General features: G+C 39.7%; 1 protein-coding gene across 4 annotated transcripts in view; it reads left to right on the top strand.

Annotated features, from left to right (window-relative positions):
- DNAJC3 (DnaJ heat shock protein family (Hsp40) member C3) overlaps window positions 1-23489 on the top strand; it is a 40749-nt gene extending 17260 nt beyond the window's left edge. For 3 of the 4 annotated variants that reach the window (XM_074815436.1, XM_074815437.1, XM_074815438.1), the window contains 8 exons: window positions 5809-5961; window positions 7253-7434; window positions 9466-9585; window positions 11306-11411; window positions 11519-11639; window positions 16392-16524; window positions 17365-17513; window positions 19661-23489. In XM_074815436.1, the coding sequence (XP_074671537.1) occupies window positions 5809-5961; window positions 7253-7434; window positions 9466-9585; window positions 11306-11411; window positions 11519-11639; window positions 16392-16524; window positions 17365-17513; window positions 19661-19818 (1122 nt within the window). In that variant the 3' untranslated portion in view covers window positions 19819-23489. Of the gene's footprint in view, window positions 1-5808; window positions 5962-7252; window positions 7435-9465; window positions 9586-11305; window positions 11412-11518; window positions 11640-16391; window positions 16525-17364; window positions 17514-17764; window positions 17837-19660 lie in introns of all 4 variants that reach the window. The other variant, XR_012622010.1, reaches the window with a different exon arrangement.
- Window positions 23490-27009: the final 3520 nt, after the last annotated feature.

Genomic DNA, 27009 nt, shown 5'->3' with positions numbered 1-27009 from the left:
TTACTTTAGAGAGTCATTGCTCACAGTATAGGAATAGTATTTATTTCTCTGCTCCAGCTTCGGTTGAGTGTTCATATGCTTTAGTATCAAGTTCCTTCTGTTTTGGTTATTAGTTTCTGAATAATAGAAGTCAACAGGACAGATCTGTGTGCACATCAACACTTATGTCTAAGGCCTCAATTCATGAAAGCCCTGGTATATTTTATCTTTAAGCATGTGATTTTTTAGTGAAAATAAAAGGAATAGTGGTATATTTTGGTTGATGAAAGGCCTTCTGAAAAGGTGACAAAACCAATGCAAGTCCTGGTGGCCCTCTATATATGCATTGTAATATTGTCTGTAACCTTGCTTGTGTCTTAGACAAAATGACAAGCATTTGAGTTGCTGAATTCTGTAGAAGAGACAAAAATAAAACAGAGCTGCCTAGTCTATTGGAAAGTGTGTATGTGGTGGTTTGACCTTGGCTAAATGCCAGGTACCCACCAAGTCGCTCTATCACTTCCCCCCCCTTCCCCTTTTTTTCTCAACAGGGCAAAGAGGGGAAAGAAAATAAGATAGGAAAAAAAAAAAACAACCCTTGTGGGTAAAACAGCAGCAGTTTTAATATAAGCAAAGCGAAGCAAAGGTCCGTGCGCGGAAGCAAAAAAAAAAAAACAGATTTATTCTCTACTTCCCATGAACAGGCGATGTCGGGCCTTCTCAGGAAGCAGGGCTCCGATACGCGTAGTGGTTGCCTCGGAGGACCAAGGGTGACCCCACCCCCTTCCTCCTTTCTCCCAGCTTTATACTGAGCAGACGTCATATGGTATGGAATATCCCTTTGGTCAGTTCGGGTCAGCTGTCCTGGTTGTGTCCCCTCCCAAGATCTTGCCCACCCCGTCCCACTGTGGGGGGGAAATGTCGGAAAGAGCCCTGGTGCTGTGTAAGCACCACTCAGCAGTAGCCACAACACCAGTGTGCTATCAACACCCTGCCAGCTCCCAGCATAAAACACAGCACCATGAGGGCTGCTATAGGGGAAAACCAATTCTGGCTCAGCCAGACCTGGTACAGTGTAAAGGACCAAGTTGTCATATTTCTTTTAAATTATCTTCTTTTTTTTTTTTTTTTTTTAGACTGACTGTAATGTTCACAGTTGCAGTTTGTTGCAGTAAATACTGTAAACTGAGGTGTCCTAAATATGCAATTCTGTCTCCCTTGGAAGCATAAACATTTAAAAGGTGGAAACTGAAGGTGCTGTTTCCAGCTCCACTAGATGTCAGCCAAGACCAAGTGATTGAACACTGTACATCTGCAAATTGTTTCCTAATCTAGGAGAAGTCCTCAGCTGTTGCAACATACGCTGGACAATAGTTTTTCATGGTTGGTTGGTATGTGTAATACTATTTTGTATGTAGGTGGAGGAAACCATCTTAAGGCACTGTAAGTTCATCTGAGTAAGTCACTGGGCAAGCTTGGGTCGGGTATTTGAAGCTGTCTTAGCCAGATGAAAGTAACATTAGATTGTTTCCAAATACATTCCTCTGTGGTACTGTGATCATCTGTAGCTTCCTGGGTAAAGAATAAAAGGTATTTAAATATTTCCTTTTTTCCATCTGTCTGACATCATAGTTGTGTTACCTAATAGATTGCTCTGCCTGGAATATACTATGTTATATTCCTTTGTGCAGTGTTCCTAAGTGTGCAGATGTCTTGATCTTAGGTAACGCAAACCATGGAGGTTCCTCCAGTTTCTCTTGGAATGTTTTTTGCAAGCCTAATCGATTTCTTTAACTTGTCTGAGTATTTATCAGTTTGAAAAGCAAGAAAATAAAACAGCTTTAGAATGTGTAGATGTATGCCTCTGTTAGTGGCACTGGACCACTGTAAGCAAAGTATAGAAACAGTGTGTCTATAACATTTTGGCTTTTTTAACAGTATCTTGTTTTTTAAACAACAGTATTCCAAGAGTTTTTCAAGTTGATAGTGTCTGTTTATAATACTAAGATACTCAAATGCTACAGATGAATTGCCTGTGTACCTTGAATCTATGCTCTTTGAGAGTCTGGATTTTGAGTTGTGGGGTTTTTTTTCTCAAGGTGGTTTTGACTGTTCTTCATTAGAACTCCTGTACTAAATGCCGAACTCTTCCCGTTATTTTTAATGGGCCATTGCAAAGGAAGATGTACAACTGTGTAGCTGGAAAGCAGGACAGGTCATGGTAAGCCACTGAATTAACTTAGCCATGTTTTGTAACTATGCTTCTGAAAAAAATCCTAAAGCAAAGAGTTCTTACTAAACTTAATAGGTAGGAGGCACTTGCTCCGTGTTCATGATTTCTAGTTCTGTGTTCGGGGATCCCTATTTTAGCATGGTAACAGACAATGTTGTAAAGCTTTGTTAAAGAAAAAGCATATTGCTGATCCGGAAGCCATAATTGTAAGATACATGTAGGTGCAACACATTGAAGTATGCTAATTAATTCAGACTGGCACATGGCATATGCAGGGTAACAGCATCCAACGCACACAATACAAATGGATCCTGTGTAGTTAACAGTGGTCTTACTTCAGTGTTTTGTCACTGCAGATATACTAGTTTGGCTGTATCAGTGGCCTGGTATTCACAGTATTGTTCTGAAGTAGTGCTGCATTGTATTTTTCATGTATTTTTTGTGTGTGTGGCTGGTGTAACTTTTCTGTATGGTTAGAGAGGTCGTATTGACGGACTTGTGAAATAAAATGAAGTATGGCAAGGGGAGTTATGTTGCTTTTTGGAAACCAGCATGAATTGTTTAGCTTGTTAAAATGCTTTTCCCATCAGAAAACTTTTAAATACTTGATGTTTGACCGCAAACACAAGGCAGCAATTCCCAGGCTGCCTACTTTAAATAGAAATTATCTAAGCACTTTCTAGATGCCAAGAAAATGCTGGATTTCATGAAGCAAACTACTAATGCCTTTTCCTACTGTCCTGGGTGCAGCAAGGTAATGCTGCAAAGTTTTGAGTCAAGTCTGTGAGATAAAGTTCTGGAAGAAGCCATCTTCCTCACTGAGAATAACGGAGAGAAAGATAGATACATGTGCAAATGCTTTTAAAGCTCAACTTGATAAATTGAGTGGAGATAATGATTTTGTTCCCCTTTAATCTTGCTTACTTGGGGTGGAAAAAGTGGGGGTTTGCTTACCCTAGGGTGTGTTTCTCCCCTATATTGAGACTAGGCTATAAAATAAAGCAGTACCTATAGTAGTCAATCTATGATAGAGAATTACTTACAGTAACAAAGCCACTCCTGTATACTGGCCTTTGTTTTCCGTAAAGGAATTAGGTGCGGGTTTGGTGGTAGAGGGTTGGCAGTGAATGAAAGCTGCTGTTAACAGATGGCTAGCTCTTCTTGCTGCAACTTAAACTGCAACTAATTTAGTGTTCAAATGTAGTAAATCTCAAAGACAGCAAAGGATACTGTGCTGAGAACATGTTTCACCAGTAGCAGTGTGCTTGTCCAGCAGAACTGAGCAGAGCATAGCTTCTGACTTCGTGCTTTGGGTCCGCTGATGAAGCATGCAGAGGAGTGTTAGGCTTGCCTTAGACCTGTATTAAATTCAGCTGAAGGGTTTTTTAATACTTTGCTCCTTTCTTGGAAATCCAGCGCACTTAGTACAAGCAGTTGTTCAGAGTTGTCACCCCCAAGCTTACTGCTCCACAGGAAAAGGAGAAATAATTGAAATGTGATTCGTTATTGATAGTGATGTGACAATCCCCTGATCACGGGGCAGAAAGAAAAAAATTGGGAAGTAAACCAAAATGAGAGTATCAAACAACTGCATCATGTTTCCAGCTTTTTTTCTGGGAGCTGAATGAATAGTCGTCTTTCTGTTAATATTACTTATTAAAACATCATAGTAATACACTAAATTACTTATTAAGAGCTTCTGAGTGTATATTTTCATCATACTGTAGCACCCAAATGCTCGATGGCTTTAGTTTGAATGACAGCTTGAAAAGTTTCCCTTTCTTTGTTAACTGAACAGTTATCTAAGATGTTTCACTCAAATGGTCTTTATTAGTATTGGACATGTCTGTAGGATTGTCACATTGCTTTTCATATTCCACTGATGTTTTGCTCCAAATAAATTACAAGAAACATACAGTGCAGTGTTACTATTGTGAGATAAGTTTAAAGGGAAGCATGAAGTTCATCTATAGCAAAAGCTCTTAATTTTTAAGAGGAAAATGCTGAGAAATTGAGGAAGAAATTTAGCGAGTCAGCTGGAACTGAAGAGAGTTTTGTAGTCTTGGAATTTTTAAAATTACAGGTGCACAAGTTTGCTTCTACTACAAGCTCCAGATTTGGGGAAGAAAAGATGCACAATATCAGGGGTTTATAGGCAGAATTTCTGTTTGAACCAGAAGAAAAGCTTTTTGAGAGTTAGATTAGGAGTCAGCCTAAAAAGAAGAAAACTCTTTGATCACATTCCTCTCGTCTTGCTGAAAGACAGTATAGGGGATAAAGGAGAATTTTCAGGTCTATGTACAGCTTAATTTTTGCCAGAGTAAAATGAAACAACTGCATAAGGTTCAAAAAGACTTAAAATGAAGACTCTAAGACAGAGGTGGGGCCTGTGCATGCTTTTGATGTTGTATTTAGGCTTTTCATATATTTAAGTGTTAGAACCAGGGGAAACTTTGTTAAAGGAGTTCTGAAGGCTGATGTTGAATTACATTAGAGACTTAAGTACAACGTATGTGAGTGCTTGAAGAACTTACTGATGAGAAAAAGCAAAGAGGCTGCTTCGAGATAAAGGAGGAAAGAAAAAGTGCTGGATGACTTTGAGGAATCTTACTTCAGTCAACATTCCACGCATAAAATGCAAGGTGGTGCAAGTTTTGATTTTAAAACAAACAAAATTAAAAAAAAAAAAGTCCTGCTGACCTGTCCCTTTTAAAACTTTTGAAGGTGTTCTGATCAGCAACAGGTGTGAAGCCATCACCTAATTCAGACTACATGAATCTTACAGATGAGTTCCTGGCTTTGCAAGGGAATGGCTGAGATTCTTCTTGGCCCATGTTTGTCTTCCTAGGTCATAGCAGAGTTGCTTGTGAGGTGTTTTTTAATATATTTTTTTTGAAAATACAAAGCTGCCTAAACAAATGAAAGCAAGTACAATGTAACCCCTTCTATGTGCTCAGAGAGAGGAGTTTGAGAGAGTCTTTGTAGACAAAACTTTAGACTTGTTTTAAACTACATATGAAAGAAAGTGCAGAAATTCCCAGATGATCCCAGTTGAGCCTTTCCCCCATCTGTAGCATCTTAACTTGCTGCTGTAGCTGCTTCTTTTGGGGAAAATGTAAGAAACACAGCTTTACACTAATACTTTGTGACGTGTGGCATTTTTTGTCATGAATTTATAAATACGTGTTGTGTTTAACTGAGAGATGTGATTATTCCATGTGGATATACCTTCTACTGGTGCTGAGGAATCCAGTGTTTAATAACTGTCTGCAGAGAGATGAATTAACTAGGCTGCAATGAGAGGTCCGTGACTTCCAACATGGGGGGACAACAACTCTTTTGTATGATGTGTCTAATGGTAAATGATCAAGTGTGGTGGGGGGAGGAATTAGATTTCTGTGACTTCTGACAACTTGTATTGAAGCTAAAAATGTCATTTTTCTGAAGTTTGGAGTTTGACACATTTCCAGTGGAATTCTAAAACTAATTTTGCTTTATTTGCAGCTTTAGTCAGTTCTTCATGATATGATTATTAATGGGACAAAAAGAGATCCTTGAACAAGCATTTTTGTCTCTCCCCTTGTTAATGTTTGCAGCTCAAATCCAATCCTAGCAATAATGAGGAAAAAGAAGCCCAGACTCAGCTGACAAAGTCTGATGAGCTACAGCGCCTGCATTCACAAGCATTATCTGCCTACCAGCAAGAGGATTACGAAGCCGCTATTTCTCTTCTTGATGAAATCTTGGCAGTAAGTATTGAGTAAAATGGTACTGTGAAAGGGAAGTAAGAGCTCCTGTCTGACATCTGTGTATTTTTGTTTAATAACTTCTTCACTGATGTGAAAACACTTGGTGTAATTGACTCAGTTTTGCTGAGCACCATGAGTCCATAATGAAATTGGAGAATGCTGAACGCTAGCTGCAAAAAAGTCAAAATAATATCTTGTAGTTTGGGTTAAAGATACAACTTCAGCCAAACTTCTGTTACAGATAACTTTCTTGATTATACTTCACCATTTTTCCACAGTTCAGTGTCTTGGGGAAGCTGGGAAAAAAGTTGTTCTCAAACCAGTGAGATTTTGCCAAATATAGGGGGTGTAGGTTTCTTATATAGATTTTTTCATTGACTATATGCAGGCAATTTTTGTCTTGAGAAAATTAAGTAACAAAAGATGAAAAAAATCACAAAGTTAAAATACATAGCTATCTGGATTTTCAGCTTGTTCCTTGGATATCTGTATTTGTTGAATCTTAATCAGTGTATGTAGTCTGCTAGTATAAGTGTAAATAATCATGTGTGCATTTTGTGTGTCGTATAGAAATATATATTAAAAGACAGTTAACTGCTATGACTCTTCACATACAGATTAACGCTGACTTGGCATTTACAGCACTAGCTTTTGGTGAAGAAACTGCCAAAGTGTGGGAGTATGTTTATGGGGAGGGAATGTGGAAAAGCAGAAAAGCCTTGTTATCTCTAAAATGATGTTTACAGACAAATCATAAGACCCAGAATAAGTTCTCTAAAACGAATTATGATAGGCAATTCCTTTTAAGTAATTATTCTGTGACATCATTAGTCATGACATAGACATTTAAAATCCAGATACTAAGGTCAAATCTTGCATAGCTGAATCTTACCCACAGTCTTGCTTCTAGAGGACAACTGACAGCTTGGTCCTTGCTGTTCATTACCCCTATTCTTTTGGGAAGATACAATAATTTATGATTCTGATATCCTTCCCTGGAGGCTCAACAGACTGTCCCAGTTTAAGCAGTGCCAGTAGATTTAATTCATCTCCCTGCATGAGCTCATTGAATCATTTACAAATTTTTCAGGCCTTTGTTTTCTATTTGGGCAGGTGCATCACAGCATCCACCAGGAAGCAGAGATGCTAATTTCATGCGCTCTGCATGCAGCTTGAGCCTTACGCTATTGCAGTTGGCAAAGTGAAATTAAATGGGATTTTTTTCTTGTTGGGGAGGAAAAGGAGTGAAGTGTTATGGACCAAAACCAAGCTTTAATTTTGATTTCTCAAGGTTTGTGTTTGGGATGCAGAGCTACGGGAACTTCGAGCTGAGTGTTATATAAAGGAAGGGGAACCAAGCAAAGCCATTAGTGACTTGAAAGCTGCTGCCAAATTAAAGAATGATAACACTGAAGCCTTCTATAAAATCAGCAGAATATATTATCAGCTGGGGGACCATGAATTATCACTCAGGTAATTTTACTGTTTTCTGTAATCATTATAATTGAGACAGAAAATGTGATGATACAGGTCATGATAAACCACGAAATATCTATGCTGTCTCATTTTTGAATGGAGTAGCAACTCTGGATCTGATAAAGGAAGCTCCTTTCCAGAAGCTAAGACCTGGCAGTGAAGACACCATGTTTATTCTTGGCAGACCAGCCATCAATGGTTCCTAGCATCTTGTTTACTTTAATAGAAGCCATAGTGCAGGTCTGTCAGAGTTGCTTACGTTTACTTTCCTTATTGTATTTCTTCATCCTAGAAGAAATTGTTTCTCTAGACTTGCTTTGGTGGAGCCTTTTTTTAACCTTGAACCTCCATTCAAGTTAAGTTTACAATGCAAGCAAAAAATGTATGCATTAAGTCTTAAGGCTAGATTTTTATTTTCAAGAGTGGAAACAAAGGGTTACAATCTTAAGAATAAATAAAAAGTACAGGAGCATCCAAGGATTGAGGAGCTGGGGATCTAGAGCTATCAATCTTCCCTTCTTGCTGACAGTGTCCAGTGTTTTGGATGATTTTTTGGTAACACCCTACCCTTTTATTCATACTCATTTAAGTTCAGGGTGTTATTCACATATGACCCTAGTCAGTCCTGCAGATAGCTGCCCCTGCCCAGTCTGGACTGTTAACTTCATACTCTGTGCTCAGTTGGACAGATGGTATAATCCTTTTTGCGCACAAATGGTTTCTGTGCAGCTCATTATCTCAGATGTGCTACCTTCATCTCCAAACTCCTTCCAATATAGTTTCTGCCAGAGGATCTGTTCAGTAAGAAGTGAAGGGAACTGGAAGAGCCTGAGTTTCTTTTCTTGGTGGGTGGATGGAAACTGCATGTGATTATAACTGCAAAAATTCATTTCATAGCTTGACAAAAGTAAACACCAAATAACTAATTGGTTTGCGTTAGGAATCCCCTTTCCACAGTATACTGAATCTCTGAAGCTCACAGGTCACTTCAGTCGTGACTTTTGGTGGCTGGCCATCACTTAGCCTGGTGATTTCAAGACTAGGTGGAATTTTTTTTTCTCTGAAATCCACACAGGGGCTTCTTCTGTTAATAACCAAATCTTAAGACTTTTATAAGTATGGTTGAGAGAGCTGTTGAACAGAATGGTATCAGAGTGAAGGGATAAGGCTCTTTTCTTCATTCTTCTCTGGTACTATTTTTTTTTATCATAAAATATACTAAGAAAGAGTTCTGTAGCTCTTGGACTTGTTGGGTGATTAATCTTATCCTTCCCTTAGTTTCTTCCCCTTACCTTTACAGGCTTAATGATTTTCAAATAATAGATATTTTTGTCTGTGCTTAGGAACAAAATAAGATTTTGTGATCTTCTGAAAACAACACCTTGGTTGTGCTATGATGACTCTATATGATACAAACCTTTTATTCCTCCATATGATTGCATTCTGGAGGGTTTTTTTTTTAAAAAAAAATTTCAACTATTTTAAGAGCTATCTGCCCTAAGCAGAGTCTGATTAAACGGTCTTCACACTGAGAAGTCAGGCTCAGGCTTGGCTGAGATTCCATCAAAAGGAGAAGGTTTGAGTCTTAGCTGAGCTTTGTTTCAGGCAGCATAAAATGTAGTTCTACATAAGTATTTTGTAATATAGCTGAGTTATTAAATATACAGGGAAATGACAACCAGTTGTATCTGCTGAATATAATTTTTTTCCCAGGGTATATTTTTATTCTGTTGGTTAGTCAGTTATTAATGTCACACTTCTCCATCTTTGCATATTTGGCAATACAAGATAATTAAAAACAAAATTAGACAAATATCCCTGTATATTCTGTAAGACTTATTTTGTCTTGATTTAAATTCATTTTTGAATGAAGAGAAAGGTTGTGTAAAGCAGTCAGCTCTTGTTCTGGTCAGCTTATAGATGCTGCATTGTGTTTCTAGGTGAAATTTCATAATGTGTGGTGATGTCTTTCTGTTTTGGGTTTTGGGGTGGTTTATTATTTTTTCTTCCTTACCTCCCTGTGAAAAGTGAAGTCCGGGAGTGTCTGAAACTGGACCAAGACCATAAGCAATGCTTCTCTCTCTATAAGCAAGTAAAGAAACTCAATAAGCAGATCGAGTCAGCAGAGGAATTCATCAGAGAAGGCAGGTAAGTGTTCACTGCTATATTAAAAAAAAAAAAAATCACTACAGAGACACCAACTTATTATTGATTGAGGAGTTGATGAAGTGATGCTTTTTGCATTTGTCAGTTGAAGAGGATAACTGAGCACAGCTCTCAAATGACAATTAAAATAAATATTGATTCACATAGTGACAATCCTATTCTGATTCCTTCTGATGCCAGTGTTGTCTCTTTGCATACTTAACAACTTTGTGGAGCAGACAGTAAGACCAAGATAGGGATAATATTTGTCAGCCCTTGTATATTATTACTCAGCACTGATGGGGCCACACCTGAAGTGCTGGGCTCCCCAGTGCAAGAGAGGTGAAGCTACTGAGACAAACTCCAGCAAAGTGCCACTAAAGTGATGGTGGGACTGGAGCATCTCTCTCGTGAGGAAAGGCTGAGAGAGCTGGGATTGGTTCCCCTGAGCCTTCTCTGCTACAGGGTGACCTCATCGATGTATATAAATACCTGAAGGGAAGATGCAAAGAGGGCGGAGCCAGGCTCCTTTCAGTGGTGCCCCGTGACAGGATGAGGGGCAATGGGTGCAGACTGAAACAGGAAATTCTGTTTGAACATAAGGAAATGCTTCCCACCACCCCCTCGTCTCCACTGGGGCAGGTTGCCTAGAGAGGTTGTGGAGTCTACCCACTTCGTTGGTACTCAAAATTCATTTGGATGTGGCCTTGGGCAACCTGCTCTAGGTGGCCCTGCTTGAGCAGGGGGGTTGGACCAGGTGACCTCCAGAGATCCCTTCCGTCCTCAACTATTCAAAGGACCTCATCTTTAGACTAAAACTACCTAGTAACTCTGCAGTGTCTTGATAGCAAAAGTGGATCTGACTGCTGGGCTTCTTTTATGCACCCTCTTAAATGATAGACAGTGCCTCTATATTCTTCTGCTTCTTGCTTTACTTAAGTTTTTTGTGTTTCCAAGCACACAACATCCAACTGTAAGGATCCCTAACAAGTGATTAAACATTGTCAAGCTGGCTTTTTAAAATGGAAATATATCAGAAATGTGAATCAGCACAACTGAAGACAGTTTTATTGTGAGCAGTTCATTTGGACTCTTCTGCACATTTTCAGGGAGTCTTCTGAGATCTTGAATTTCTCCTAGCTTGTAGCAACCCATGGGTTCAATCACACGCTTTCATTTTTAGGTGAATGCATCTTTGAAACCTTCACAGCAAAAATACATTTTACTGTGTGACTTGCAGAGAAGAAGAAAGGGAGAAAACAGCCACCTGATTCAACCTGGCATGAAGAACTTTTTTCTTTTTTGTACCAAGAATACAGATAGTACTGTGCTCACAGCAAGACCTGGACTTAGTCCATCTCAGATACCAGAGAGGGAGATGCTTTTTTTCCGAAGTGCAGAGTGGTGTGTTGGACAGGAGGCACATCTAGAGACTCTCTGTGTACACTGAGGGGTTGTAGTCATTATCTTCTGCAAAAGCCTACCAGGCATAGTGTCTGTCTCATAGCACAGAAAAGGGTATGGGGATGTAACTGAAGTGACTGAAAGTTTTCTTCATACTGTTGTCTCACACCACACCTTTAAGACTATTAAATTTAAGGTACCTTGCTAGAAGGATGTGAAAATCTGAATTTTAATTTTCAAAAATCTGTAAATAAATGACAACACCCTGAAATAGTTATTACATTTCATGATGATATGCTTATCTCTGTGATTTAAACAGGTATGAAGATGCTATCAGTAAATATGAATCTGTAATGAAAACTGAGCCAGAAGTCCCAATTTATGCTACTCGTGCCAAAGAAAGGATTTGCCACTGTTTATCAAAGGTAATTCTGTGTATCTTTCTCTGTAGATTTCTTTAAAACAAACACATGTGCACACACACACACAAAAACCCACAACTTCATGTTTCGTTTTACTTGCTCCTCTCTAGAATCAGCAGGCTACAGAAGCCATAAAAGTTTGTACAGAAGTTCTGCAACTGGAACCAACCAACGTGAATGCCCTGAAAGACAGAGCAGAAGCTTACTTGTTGGAAGACCTGTATGAAGAAGGTACAGCTGTATGCAGTTTGCACATACTTTTTGTGGCCGTTTAAAATGCAGTCAGTGTTTCAAAAATTTTTTAACATGCACATTAATTCTACACTATGTTGTTATCCATAATCAGCACTGGTAGTTGCAGATTTATAAAAATACCTGCTGGTAATTTTGTCTTGATTAGTATAAGTGGAATGTACTTGTTTTATCTACAGTAGAGTTGTCTTTACAACTGTGGGCGATGTTCAGGATGTTTTGAGACAGTACAGCTTACTCAACTTACTCAGCTGATTATATAAACTGTGTTTATGGCAGACAATTGCATTTAGAGATAAAAGGTAATTATAGTTAGGGTGATGTAAATCCATTTTAGGAACTCCATTTTAATGTCTTTAGATGGCAGCATGAAACAATACTTTTTTCTGCCCTAGTATATGTTGAGGGCAGAGGAAGATAGCAGCCATTGCTTCACCTCAGTGGGTCTCTGTAGTGCTGCTGTGAAGACCAGTAAACTGATTCTACTCTTGAGGCTACATTTTCCATATGGGGTTTCCATAAAATGCATACTGTTACGTGGTCCCATCTACAGCCATGGAAAGTAGGGACTGAGTAATGGGTGTCTCCAAGCACACCATTGTGTTGTTACCTAGCTAATGCTAATGTGCTATAAAAAAATCCTCAGAATTTAATTAAGTGAATCTCATTTCCACAAGAAACCAGGCTTAAGAAGGAAATGTGGACAATCTGTCTGTTCCATCTCTGTGCTCAGTCATGCAGCAGGCTTGGAAGCATTGGGCTGTTTGAGTCAAATATGATGAGGGAAAGAACTTGTAGGCTTTAAATCTGCAGAAAACTACTTCCATTAGTTTTAGTACTTACAGAACAGTTTTCTGCATTCTGGTGCTGGATCTTTTGCTTTATAGCTGAACAAAAAAAATCTTTTTGATTTAAACATTCATGAGGCAGCTGTTCTCATTAATAGCACGCTCAGATTTTTTTGTCTTTTTGAGAAATTAATTGCTAAGAGATGATATTGCTCACCTCTTGAAGCTCGCTTCAAAAATGAGATACTTATTTTTTTCTTTTTTAGGCCTCCTTGACTCAAATGAAAACATGGTATAAAGGGAAGTGGTGTGGTTTCAGGCAGTCCTCTTCATCAGCCCTGTAGTCTTTGTACCTCTGAAGTGACCTAGTCCTAGTCCCTCTTTGTTGAGGTGGCAAGCCTTCTTCCTCTTTATAAGAAAAAGGGTGGAAGACAACAGCATTTCAGAGAACTGATGACTCTTGTACAAAGGGATTGCTTAAAAAAAACCCCTAAAGTGTGAGGAAAAATTGTCTTTCTGTTTTTTTTAGGGTAACGTTTTTCTGTCTTTTGTTTAGAACTGCACTGTCAACCTAAAATGTGAGGCTCAGGAAGGTTTCACAGTGATGAGGCCCCCTTTGGGCATTTCCACATCTTTTTCTGTACTTCAGTACTGTGGAAGTAAACTCAAGTCTGTTGGGAAAAGTAGGTTTACAAATGACTAAAAATAGTTAAAGGTACAGAATACCAACTATATCCTGTAAATGTAGATTATGGCTTGTACAAAGGTTTTTGGTTTAAGAGGAAGGAGTATCAGCAAAAGGAGAACCCAAAGAAAATTTAAGATTATTTTTTCCCCTCAAGGTGTATGAATCTTCAGCTTAGAGGAGGGTTCAGAGAGGGGCGGGCCAAACAGGCCTCGCTGTGAATCCTCTTAGATGTACCTTTCGCTTCTTACTAATGAACAGAATTGATCTGTTTGTTTTCTTGAGATTGATTAATCTCAATTTGGATCTTTCTAACATTATCTTCTATTAGCTCCTCATCTATATCCATTTCCTCTGGAGTGAGAGAATCCGGCAACTGTTGCAAATTAGAGGGGAAAAAAAGTTTTTTGACAAGATCCTGCACAAATGCACAGAGCCAACTTGGTCTTGTGCTGGAGCAAATGCCTCCCTATTATGGGTTATAAGAAAGCATAGAGAGGACACCCATGGGATCTGGGAGAGCTTATTTTCCTGAGCTGGAGCCTGCTGGGCTTGGCCTAGCCTGGTTCTGAGTGGACGACCACACTGCAGTGGAACCGTGCTTCTCCAAATCCCTGTTGTTTAGCATATCCCCTGCCTTCCTCCTGCCCTTGACAGTAGTGAGATTGTTATAGTTACACTCTGCCTTCCAGCAGAGCCTCCATAAACAGTATTATAGTCCATTAATGTTAGTCTGCCTGAAGGTGTCTTCACTTAGCCTTCAGTTTTAACTGCTATAAAATGATGGCTGATTTCTCTCTGCTGTAGAGAACAGTAGAGCAATTAAAACTGTACTCTCATATTTAAAGGGGCAGACTGATTCTCATTCTTCCGTCAAGAAAATTTCAAGCTGGAGGCACCTATTTTCCTGTTTAAAGACAGGAAATTGCAAAGTACTTGTAATTCGGAACTTTGAAGGCGATTATTGTTAAATGTTCAAGATGCACTTCAGTATGTATAGCTGAGTTCTGATTCCCATCAAATGGTTTTAATTACTTTATAATCACATGGAATCCAGGGCTTGTCTACAGAGACAGATGTGTAATGACTCCCTTTCTGGCTTACCTCGTAAGTACAGGAGTCTAAAGTATACAGCACAAGTTTTGTCAAAGAAGGTGGAAAACCCACCCTGCTGCTTCAAAATTAGTCAGGACGCTTTATTTTTTTTCCCCCTCCTTGCCCTACTACTGTAGAGGAAACAGTCCCTATTTCAGTAAGAGCAAAACTGGTTCAGTTATTTCTCTGACAGAGTTGGCGTGGACATAGGTTGTCTGCAGTTACTCGTGTTTGATAGGAAATTAATTCTGCATATGGAATAATGGCCAGTCTTGGTCACTGTCTTCTAAAAATGCAGGCAAGGTAGGAAAGCCAGTTAAGGTTTTTAGAGATATGATGCAATTGCTATTTGAGAGATTGTGAAGACTCTTGTATTGAAAGAAGGAGAATTAGATTTGACTAAAGTATTTAAATTGAAGGCGATACTGGAAACTGGTTGTTCCTTTCATGTTGTGGGACAGAATAAAATTGAAGTCTCTTCTAACTGAGAGAAGGTGCAAAACATACTCGCTGTCAGGTGTGCTGGGTGCATTCCCTCTGTGGTGTGTAGCACTAAAAAGCATACCTTCCCAAATGCTTAATACTTGCAGCCTTTAAATAAGGTAGTCAGTTTTTAAAAAGAGGAATCTAGTATTGTCATTGCAAATACTTGACCCCTGAGCAGCTTGGTGTCCAGCAGCGTCGCATGCTGTAGGTGTTACAGTGCTCAGTGAAGTTGAGTAATCTGATCTGCATTTGGCAGGACGTTGTGATGGGACCTCCCATTATTGCATGAAGCAGATTAAGCACTCTGGTGCTTACAATTATTGGAACAATAAAGCAGCATAATGAAATCCCTTTATTCTCATTATTAGTTTTGACAGTATGTACTGGGCACACGCATTAGTGTGCTCTCCCGTTTGTTGGGGTTTTTCCATGACTGGACAGATTAATAAAAATACTAGCAAAAGGCAGAATCTTTTGTTCAAGCAGCAAATGACAGTGTCAAGCGATGTGAGAACAAATAGAAGTTCTGTTTTGTTTGTAATAGCATATGAAATTGTTGGGGCACTGGAAATACTTTTTGGAATTTTATTTTTCAGTAACCAAAGCAAGATTGCAGCGGTATCAGATGTCTGGGTAATACAAATTCATTAGCACTTCCTGCTGTCTTGCTCAGAAACAGTGAAAAACAAATGTAACACCTGCTGAGAAATAGCATCTGCTTGGAAATAATCTGATGCAAGTACTTTGTCTAACTTGAGAAACCTAAGAGACTTGGATCTGCAAATGAGGCTTTGAGGATTATAACAGTGAAAGAAGAGCAGTCTCATTAAAGACTTCAACAGTTGCTTCCCTTGATAAATCTTGATATCAAAGAATATTTAACATTGGTGTCTTAAGCATTCACTTACCACTTACAATAATAATATTGTTTACTTAAAAAAAAAAAAAGTAGACCTGGAATTTCTTAAATTCATGAATATGTTACAGCACCTCTCCCTACCTTGCTTTCATTCCCGAGAAATGCAACTCTTGAAATAAGAGTGAGAGCATGCCTTTGGAGAAAAAAACCTTAAAATATAAGTGTCTGCATATTATGCAGAGGTGTAAAAAGCAAATCTTTGTCTTTCACTAACAGTATGAATTTACTGGTAATCTGAAATCCATCTTTTTTGTCATTAAAGAGGAAGAGACTTGCTAGCGTGTTGATTGAGTGCAGACTGTGGGAGAAGGAATATTAATTTAAAGACTGTATGATGCATCCTTCAGTTGAACAGCAATGTGGGACTAACATTGTGCAGTGGACTCTTCAAATACTAGTTGCTGAAACTTGCTTCTTGACTTCTGTTTCATCCCAGTCCTAGATGTTCATTATGTTCATCCATGTGACTTGTAACGTTTATAGTGTTCTGACCTACCACTAGTAATCTCCCTTCTCCTTCCTTTCCAAAAAGTGTGATGAACCTAAACAAAGAGAATTACCTAATTTATATGTGAAAATTAATCTCCTCTACTCCGAGGTTTTTCTAATTTGGAAAAAGAACATGGCAAGTTGAAATAAGAGTTTTGCTGTTTATATATGGTAATAGCAAAACTTCAGTTTTGGTGAGTGGTTGAGTTCTTTAAGTTGAAATTTTCAAAGAGTTGTGTAATCCTTTTCATTCACTTTTTTTATAAAAGCTATTAAAGACTATGAGACCGCTCAATCCAATAGTGAAAATGACCAGCAGATTCGAGAGGGGCTAGAACGTGCCCAGAGGATGCTGAAGCAATCACAGAAGAGGGATTACTATAAAATCTTAGGAGTAAAAAGGTGAGATATTAATATCTGAGATGATGATGTGAAAGTTAGTTATTAAACTAGTACAACTGGGGCTGATCACTTGAATTTGTTCTGCTGAGTGTTAGTTTTTGTTCCTGTACCTTGCTGCCTTCACTTTCCTACTATACTAGTTTGGCAGTGTTCAGCTTTTAAGTAGCATTTGTTTACAGTGCCTTTATAAAGAATGAGAAAACAACATTGGGAAGGAAGGGAATAAATCCCTTGGCAAGAAATTCTTAGTATAGATGATTAAGAGTCAGGTGAATCAATTGAGGAAGAAATGAAGACTGGAAAGAATTCCTGAAAGCAGCAAAAAATAAAATGGTGGCAGATGGTGTAATAGATTGGAAGAGTTTGAAAGGACTTGCTGAACAGTATCTAAAATATTTCTGCCATTAACCTCAAGAAACTAACAACTTCTCTTTCTAATGAGCACCACAGAAATGGTCAGTTCTGAACTAGTATTGGTCATCCTTCCAATTGTGAACTAATTTCCTCTCTACTCTTTGTGCTTTTTGTTACTCACCTGATTGTAAATTCTTCAGACTGGGAACTGTATTCTGCATAGTAGCTGGCAGTAGCATCTTTCCAAGCAAAGTAAATGGGTGGTGAAGGAAAGAGCGAGTAACCTTTGTTTAAAGTTGCAACCTGCTTCCTTTGGGTTTTGTGTAAAGAATCTTCAGTGCCACCCGCAGAAGGCTAACTAACACCTCATAATGTTCCTGATGCCCTTAATTACTGTCTAAGAGTTTAAAATAAACCTGTAGATTCACTAGTGTGGCATATGAACATTTAGAAAATTTTGGTATCTATATAATTCTGTCCATCCAGAAATGCTCGAAAGCAAGAAATCATAAAAGCTTACAGAAAGCTGGCATCCCAGTGGCACCCTGATAACTTCCAGAGTGAGGAAGAAAAGAAGAAAGCTGAGAAAAAATTCATTGATATAGCAGCTGCTAAAGAAGTCCTCACTGACCCAGGTAATGATTGTTCTTATGCAGTGACTTAATTTTTCTATTACTTTTTTACAGTAATGTAAAAATGCAGCAAGTCTAAATCATAACAAGCATTACAGTTTCCCTTTTTCCCTTTCTCCCCTTATCCATCTTGAGAAAGCAATGCACTAATGCAACAGATTAGATGCAAGTATGAAGTCAGATGTAAACATAGAATTATTTCTTGTGTTTCAGTGACTTCTGTTTAAAGTCAAATAAAAATTATTATTTTAAAGGTCTCTTTTGAGGATATCATCTTGAAGAGATTTCCAGGATTGATTAACTCTGGAGTTGCTTACTTGAAGGATGTGGGTGTCTCCTTCTGCCTAAAACTATTGCAAACCAGGCTTAGTTTTGCAGGCCCAGTCCCTAGGAGCAAGGAGCCCTGTCACATCTGACTGTCTGCTGGTCAGCTCTGGAGGAGGGGGGAAAAAAAAGTGAAGAGTGCAGTCACTCTCCTGGTAGACCCTGTGGTGTCTAGGAGATCCGATGTCTGTATCACCAGGAGGTGAACAGAAAGGGTTGGAGCATTTAGTCAAGAATGTAAGGAAAAAATGGAGTGGTGTGGTTATCTCACCACCTTTAAAAAATACAAGCAAACATACCAACCCAAACAACTGACAAAACCAAACAAACAAATGCACCCCACCCCCCCACACACACAAACACCCACCCACCCACCCACAAAACCACCAACCAAACAAAAACCCCAATCCTTAACCAGAGCCATCTGTTTGGTTGTTGTCTTTAAGTTGTCCCTGTATGGTTACTGGAAAGAGAAGCATCTAAAAGATGTAGATACCAGAGTCTCCCATTTTTTTTTATCTTCAACTGTTCAGGAACATCAAAGTGATAATTAGGCAGATGGGCTCAGACTTCCTTGGAGGAAGGGAAGGGAGCTTGAGAGTGATGAACTATATGACAAACACTTCTGGTCAGAAAACCTTTTTCTGTGTTAATGTGATCTTTGTTCCTAATTATGAACATAAATTAAGAGTTTTATATACTGGAATTGTTTGAGATGCTGTTTGCCTTGTCAACATCTCCAGGACAGGTTCATCTACTTTCTTGTAGACACTGTTTCTTATGTCATATTTACCATTCCTGTCAAACCAACCAGGCAAGAAAAGTAACACCGGTTGTATTTGGCTTTTGTATTGCCATCTGTATTGCTTTCTGTCTCTTCTTACTGCAATGATATTCTCTCCTTTCATCCAGATATTTTTCACAGGTCATTTTCTAGATCTAGTATGTAAACAAAAACTATAAAGCCTGTGGACCTCTGAATCTCTGAGCTTTGATTTGCAAGCTTATTATCATAGGGCTCTGGTGTACTTTGAAGCCATCTTCCACATTCCTTCCCCGGTCAGTCTCATGACTTCCCCCTAACTCCTTTGCTTCCCTTCTCTGCCTTGATAACATGGGCACCCTGAAAAAGCACTGTGTGATCAAAAACCCTGTGGCACCTGTAGGCTGCTTGGAAGTTTTGTGCGGGTGTAAATAACAAAGTAGCACTGTAGCCTGTGACTTGTCTCTGGGTCTTCGGGAAGGCTTTCAACTTTGTCCTGCTGGAAAAATGTATGTAAAGAACATGCGTTTAGACTCCAAGCTGCTGTGCCCTAGACAGCTCTGCCTGAGTGGTATGTGGAGAAGATTGAAAAAGTCTGGGGCTCTGTGTGCTGACTTTTGTGCTGTGGCTGAATGACGAATATTGGAATTTACTGGTTGCGAAGAATTGGCAGGATCTGTCCTCAGACCACCCTGAGTGGCTGCAGCTATGAGAGAATAGGTGCAATAAACTCACAGAGGACAAAATGTCCCAATTATCTGTGGGACGCAGGTGGTGAAAGTGCAACTGTCTTATCCCTGTTGAAATTCATACCTGTCCTATTGGACAGCCAGGTACTGTCTTGCCTTGTTTTAAACTGAATGACTTGTTTGAAGTTTCTTGAACAGTGTTTTTACGGAGTTAGTCTCTTCTCCTTTGTCAGTGTCCTGGACGGCTTTGAAAAACTCAAAGTTCTACAGATGTTGCCAATACAAGTGATATTTGCAGGTCTCTGGCCAGGGGCGGGGATGGGGTCTGCCCTAACTACTGTGCAGTGATTCAACCTTGGTTTTGTTTCCTTCAGAAATGAGGCGGAAGTTTGATGCGGGAGAGGACCCACTGGATGCGGAGAGTCAACAGGGAGGGGGCAACCCTTTCCACAGGAACTGGAACACATGGCAAGGATTCAACCCCTTTGGTTCTGGAGGAGGACCGTTTACATTCAAATTTCACTTCAGTTAGAGCCAAGACTGTTTCTGGTGGCTGCTGCTGTTTTTTACTTAATTCGTTGAAAAAAAATAAGTCTCTCAGTTCAAGACCCAAAAATCTTAATTTCTAATGTTGTCCTTAACCCAGAGTCTTACTACACTAGAAGAAAGCTCCTTCTTTCTTTTAGTATTCAGAGGGTTTGCTTTGTGGTGAACTTGACAAGCTCGTACTGGTTGGGGGGGTTTGTTACTGCCTATGTATTTGTTGTGGATATCCAGGACATGTTTATTTCTATGGATGGAGAAAACAGTAAGAAGCTACTTAGGACAACACTTAAACATAAATTTAGGACTCAAGTATATGCTTAAAGGTAAAAATGCATGTAAATATTTTTCTGAATCGGGGCCTAATAAACATGGAAGGGGTAGTTACAATAGTCTCTACGTTAACGAATTGTTAGTCGTCGTGCTCAGCAGGATGATCCATCTCTCAGTATTCTTAAAAGGAAACCCTAGTGACCACCTGCTGTATTACTGTCGGCAGTGCCATGGGTGGGGTGAAGAGGCTGCGTACTGAATGAGACTGAACAACTGCTCTGGAAGAAGATTGCTTGTAACTAATTGTATTTGAAAATGTCTACTTGCTTTATTCATTAACCTGAAATGAATTGGGATGATTTCCTTGGCGGTAACTGTCAACTCTGAAAGTAAAAAAAATATACCTGATGTTTTTAGAATGACTTTTTCTGAATGTGATTTGAGATGTTTAGGTATCATTTTTGAGTAGTTTGCACTTTAACAAAATACCTGCTTGAGATTTGAGCAAAAAATTTGATGTGACATTTCCCCAACTATGCAGCGATTTGTTACTTCTCTGTACATAAACTCAGAACTGATGCAGGTTGAGGCGAGTGTACTGCAGACTGTAGGAATACGATATTAACTCTAGCCTTGCCCCGTAATGCAACTTCATTTCTGATGGGTGATGCAACAGTGAGTTAATACTATGTGAAATTGTTTGAAGTAATTTTATGCCTCCTGTAACAGTGACAGTACTGCAAAAACAACTGCCTGTGTGCAAAAAGAGGGACTAACTTTCCATTAGCCAAAAGTCTGGTTTATTTTTTCTGTACGCACATAGCTAAAATGGGTTAAGTGTATTGATCGAACTGTGTGAATGCGGTGTGAGGTATTACCAGGAGTGTAGCTGCTCTGAGTGAATAGCCTTCTCATTCTGTAATGGAATATATCATAATTACTGATGAGTTTTGTCAGCAGCCATTTTCTTAGAATGCAAGAATTACAGTTCATCAGTGTTTCTGTGATTGGATTTTAATTGGAAAACAATAATCAGCTGGTAGGAATCTTCTCTCACTTCAACTCATAGCATTTGAAAGCATAAGCAGCCTCTGTAAAACAAATGAAATTAGCAAATAAGGTCTTCAATCTGAAAGTAGGGGTTTTTATTACTGTAATCGAAGTTGCTATTGAAGCATAACCCTTGTCTCCTGCCTCAAGTACTTTACAAACAATTGTGAGACCATGTGGCTTCGTAAAATGTTTTTCAACAGCAATATAAAGGTCAGTGTTTGTTCAGCAGAAATTTATCTTGGAGCTGAAGAGTGTGTTACTGATTTCTAACACTTTGTGGTACAAAACCACCCCAGCAGCCTGTTAAACTCCAGTGTCAGATATTTTCCAAGTTGAATGACTTCCTAGAACTTTGATTTCCGCTTTTGACCTGTCTGAAAGCTTTTTGTTTAAACTCTGTAGAAGATGCTTGGAATGCTGCTCATGCTGTTCAAGGCTGGCGTGGTTCTCGTAGGACCTCTGGGGCTCAGACATAGGAACCTGCTGCACAATAAATAACCTGTTACCCCCGGGTATCAGCTGATGCAGACAACTCTGTGTGCTTTTTGCTCACAGTAAGGAAAACATTGGTAGGCAGCTTTCACGTACAAAGGCCACTCGTGGTTGTCACCAGCCCTCTGTCCCTGAGGGGTGAGCTAGGCCCTGCTGCGCTTGCTGCGGGCCGGGGGCTGCTGCTGTGTGGATTGCTGGTCGTGTGTGTCCGTGTGCGAGCCGCTGCTCTGTATAAACACTCTCGTATTGCCTTGTTCACTACAGAAGGGACTGTTTTTAAATTACTATTGAATGACCAGTGTAAGCAGTATGTCTCATTTTGTATGTACAGGAGTGTAGTTCAGTATCAGGAAGCCACACTGAACACCACAGACACCTGTTTGTGTGCTAGGGAAGTGCTAGAAATGATCCACCTTCTTTTAAAGGACTACCTTTGTTCAGTTTTTTTGTTCTCATCCCTTTGCCTTCTCTGTTTTTAAAAGCTGTAGCCAAGGAAATTGTTCCCTGATTTTTGTTTCTTTCTTTTAGGGAAGGAGTAAGATGGTCCTTCAAAAGTAAAGTATTCATACAAGGCAGTGCAGATTTGTTTCCCTAAGGAGGTGGACAGTTCTGCTGTACACTGGAAGCGGTCAGGAACAAAAAGGATTATGTTTATTTTGAGAGTGAATGGGAAAGGGAAAATTACATATTAAGGAAAAAAAAAAAAGCTTGAATGTAGTCGGCTGAAGAAGGAAGATGATTAATGTGTGAATGCTGTTCATAGATAGATTCTGTCTGTGGAAGACTGTCTTGAAAACAAAAATAAAAAGTGACAATGGAGAACAAGGCTTTCTGATATCAAGCAGCTGCTGATTACAAGAAGTGTTACAACTCAGTGCTGTTGTTAAGGGAACAGATGCTGGCTTTTAGCTCTAAGGTAGTTCTGAAAATACAGAAAGACAAAGTTGTGTTAGAAAGCATTTGTGTTTTGAGGCTCTCCAGATATGGCGCTGCATTTCCTGATGTGACTAGAAAACAAAGCACTGGTTACACACTGAGCATTAACGGTGCAAGCGATGTACAAGGAAGCTGAATCCACCTTTTTATTTATTAGTGGGTGTCTGTAGTGCAATAATGTTCAGTAACTGAACATTTGAAATAAATGTCTTGGTAGTTTGTAAACCCTGAGATGTGCATGAAGCATCATTACAATAATTGGCCTATATATAGATGCAAACTTTCTCTGAATTCTCTTTCAGTTTTAATAAACTAGTTTCCAACTTGTTTTAAAATGAAGGTGCAGGGGAGCATATTTTACTTGGTACATGCTTAATACTGATGTATTAATAAATCAATATTAAAAGAGATTCAAAGTGAATTATAAACTTAAGAGCTCAAACTTGTGACATACGCTGAAAATGTGTCAGCTTAAACTTTTTAAAAAAAATAAAGCTTGTTATCGTTTCAGTTTTCAGAGCAGTGTTTGGAATAATTATTCTTCTGTTTAGGGCTGTGATTTGTAGGAGCTTTGCTGGAAATTAGCCAGTATAGCATAGCAGGTTAGTTGTATTTAAAAGTGCCTTATTGTAAGGTATTGTTTGTTTGCTCTGTAATACACACTTTTATCCATAAAATAATTAAAAAAAAAGGGAGAATAATTTTTTTTTTGCCCTCAGCAAATCTCAAAGTAGCAGTTTTATGTTTAAGAAGGATAAGTAAAGCTAGCCAGAGATTTATCAAATGTTTCAAATTATAAAATGTCTTTATATAAAATCATAAATCTAAAAGCAACTGTTTTTTCTAGAACTGTGGGAATTATTTTATGGTATTTTTCACAATAAAGATATTTATGATGACAAAGCACTGCAGTGTATTTGTCTGCCCTTCTTTCCTTATCCTGCTCGCCAAGTTTGAAGTTAGAGCTGTGCAGAAATGCAGTAAAAAGCTGCTGAAACGCTGGCCTGAGGGCTAAATTAAAACTTCTTGAGCAGCTCGTGCAAAAGTTGTCAGGCTTTAACAAGTAAGGTACAGAGTGAGGCAGCATTTGGGTACCTCACACTCGGATTTCAAAACTTAAGTTTTCCTCCCACCAGGTGGGAGGCAGCTAGTTCCTGTCCATGGGTGCAGCCCCTCTCCTTGCAGCTGAGCAGGTAGCTGGGGCGCAGCGAGGTGGGGTGTTGCATGTAGAGGAAAGTGACCCAGACCGGTACCCGGCTCTGTGCTGGGGGCAGGATCAAATTGCAGCTGGTCTTTCTGGAGAGCGGCCTGTCCCAGGAAAGCCCCTGGCTTGCTGGTGGCAGGAAGGGAGAGGAGTCGTCTCCTCTGCTCTCTCTTCTCAGGCTGGAACTCGGGACCAGTCCGGCAGCTCTGGGGAGAGAAGGTGGGGGGCATGTAAGATGAGCACGTACTCTGTGATTTCCAGGCAATGATAAAAACTACCTCTAAAGAAGTAAACTGATTTTTTTATTTATTTTCAATCCAGTGAATGTTCCAACAGGGCTGATAAAAGTGCGGAACTTGGGAGGCAGGTGAGAAGTTGTTGAGCCTGCAGGAGTTACTTATGCAGCAGCCCTTTCAGCAAGACTTTGGTGCTAGCTGAAGGGAACAGTGCAACTCTGCAGGAGGCTGGAGCAGGAACTGTCATGGGCCTCTGAGCAGGCCGTGCCACCAAAGTACTCCAGTAGAGCTTGAGCTCCATTGGTGACTTCACCAAAGCAAGCATCAGTTCATATACAGCACCACCGAGGGCTCAATCTACTCACCAGTGTAACTCCTGCGCAGCAATGTGAGAAATGACACAGGAGTCGTGCGTGTAGTGTCTATAAAAGTGACCATCCTACCTGAAGCCATCCAGAGCATGTATACAGGCATGAATGACAACATGAATAAGTAAATGAGCTCCTTATCAGTCCTCAAAACATGTATGTTGTTTTTTCTAACCTTTTCCTTAGAAACTGTTAATTTTTAGGAATTCCTGGTTGGAAGGAATTTACTGTATGTGTTGGCTTGCATGCGTATGCAGTGGTGAAGGGCACAGATGCATACACAGCTGGTGAGAGCGAAGGTGGCTAAATTTAAAATTACATGGCTTGCAGCTGCCAAATGTGTGAAAGTGAACAGGGACGACAGAAAGATGAGATTTTTGGTAGGTGGTTGGTAGCAAGGGCTCCTTTAAGAGGCCGGGTTTCATGTGAGATTCCTTAGTTTGGTTTCCCAGTATCTGTCTGTGGAAGCCTGTGGCTGACCTGTCAGATAGGAGCACTTCAGACATTCTTGACCTCAAAAAAGCATAACAGTAAGAGGTGCAGTTAGGGTCTAGGAGAGGATCTTGAAATCTCAACTCTGCGAGGATTGGGGAAGGAGTTGCAGCAGGAGTGCAGGGTTGTTTTTGGGGTGGTTGTGTGGTTGGTGGTTTCTTCAGGCTCACAGCTGTAAGCAGAATGTCTGCCTAACTGAGGAGAGGAGGGACAGAGCGTATAGAGACAGGAGAAGCTACAGGTAGTCACAGCTGAGCAGCTGTTTGTCAGGGTTTATAATGTTGCCAAGTTCTGGCAGTTTTCAGAACTTGGGAGAGTGGTGTCTCTCTGGCATCATGTTCCTAAATGTGAAAAATTTTTGTACGGGCTAAACATATTTCCCTACTGTTGCAACTGCAGGACTCAATGTGCTTTAGAGAATACCAGATGCCTCTATAGGATAGCTCCTGTTAAGGGTGGTAAAGAATTGAAAATGTGTTATTACACAGCATGTCCAAATGAGAGGTAAGTCATGGTAGAATGACAGCATGCCTCATGCATTTGAATGAGTAGCTAAAATTACAGGCCCTGACAAACACTGCTGCTAAATGGTGTTACATACATATGGACAAAGAGAACATTTACATTTCAGAGAAGATAGTTACACTAAAGGAGGTGTGAGTCAACTTGACCATGTGTCATCAGTCTGTTACATACCTGGAAGCAGAAGTTAAAAACAGTATGACAAGTCAACTTTGGGGGAAAAAAATGACCTTGCTGAAAGTGCCTTTGCTTTTAGGCCCTTAAGGGAGAAGTTTTGGGTGCTTCTCTTTCACCTGCACCATTCTGTGCTGAAAGAAAAGGGTCTGCAAGCAAAGACACTCTCTTTCCACTAAGTCCAACATCAGTTTAGGATGCAGTTCGTACTATCAGAGTGACTACCATAACGCTTTCACAAGGTGCAAATCTGGCTACTCCCTGTGCTGGGCAATGCCTATGTACTGCTCAATCCTGTTGTACTGTGCTGGGAAACTCTGACCTTACGGTACAGTAGCCTTGGAGATAAAGCACCTCAGAAGTGTAGAGACACCAAGAACTTTCAGGCCTCCAATTTTATATACATTCATCTGTTTAGAACCATTATCTCTTGCAAAGGAAGGAAATAATTTTCTGATAATAAAAGGTCAGTAACCATGTAACTAACTACACAATTTTATTAATGTGTTCTTCATGCATGTCTAGGTTAAAAAAAAAAAAAAAAAAAGGTGAGTGCAGCATTGATTGATTCTGTTTTTAAGCCATGAATATAAATAAATTTTTGTGTTTAGCAAAAGACCCTTTAAAACCCATCTGCATCTCTATATTTTACAGTTGTCAGAGCCCAAAATCTGGTCCAGAGTGACACACTGACAACTGGAGAAAGCTAGTTATGTGACATCCTTTTCAAGATTTCTGACAATGTGTGATGAGAAGCTGCCAGAATGCTTCATTCAAACGAGTGATAATTCAAAGGTAAAAGGACCAAGATCTCCATCAGCAGAGAGAGATTTAAGTTCAGCAATAATGGTTCTGGCTATAACTGTGTGACTTCTGCCTTCGGGAGAGGAATTCACAAACCAGATTAAGACTTTCAACACGCAGTTGGCTGAGAAGTGTCAGAAGGAGCTGCTGAGACGTGTCCGATATTCAGCATGAAATCAGTGCTAACATGAGTGGTGTCTTGAGACTGTCCTCGTACAGGATAGCCTCACTGTGAGCACACCGTCTTAGGCAGTGGGAGATCTGAGGTCTTCAACTCCTCTGCTTCACAGGGATTTGAGTCCATGCAGCTCAAGAGTGCATCTGAATGAGTCTCAGTGCAAGACCTGGGCAAAATACTGATGTTTATCAAATCGGTGCAAAAGTGTAAGCAAAGGGAGTAGCTTTGAGTCTCCTGCCCCCTGAAGAAGCCCTTCCTTGAGAGGAGCAGGGCACGGACTCACCACTGCTTTTCATCAGTCTACGTTACATAGTTGCTGCTGCTAAAGCTTGAAGTGTATCAGGAGCCAAGACCAGACTTCAGCGTGGTGTACAAGGAGTGTTTGACTTATGGCAACCAGAGAGTCAATATGTCACTCTAAAAGTAATGGCTAAAAAATAGATACTGG

The sequence above is a fragment of the Strix aluco genome, chromosome 2 (assembly GCF_031877795.1).
Source record: "Strix aluco isolate bStrAlu1 chromosome 2, bStrAlu1.hap1, whole genome shotgun sequence".
NCBI lineage: Eukaryota > Metazoa > Chordata > Aves > Strigiformes > Strigidae > Strix > Strix aluco.
The sequence above is the reverse complement of the archived record's forward strand: the minus strand, read 5'-3'. Positions and strand labels throughout refer to the sequence as shown.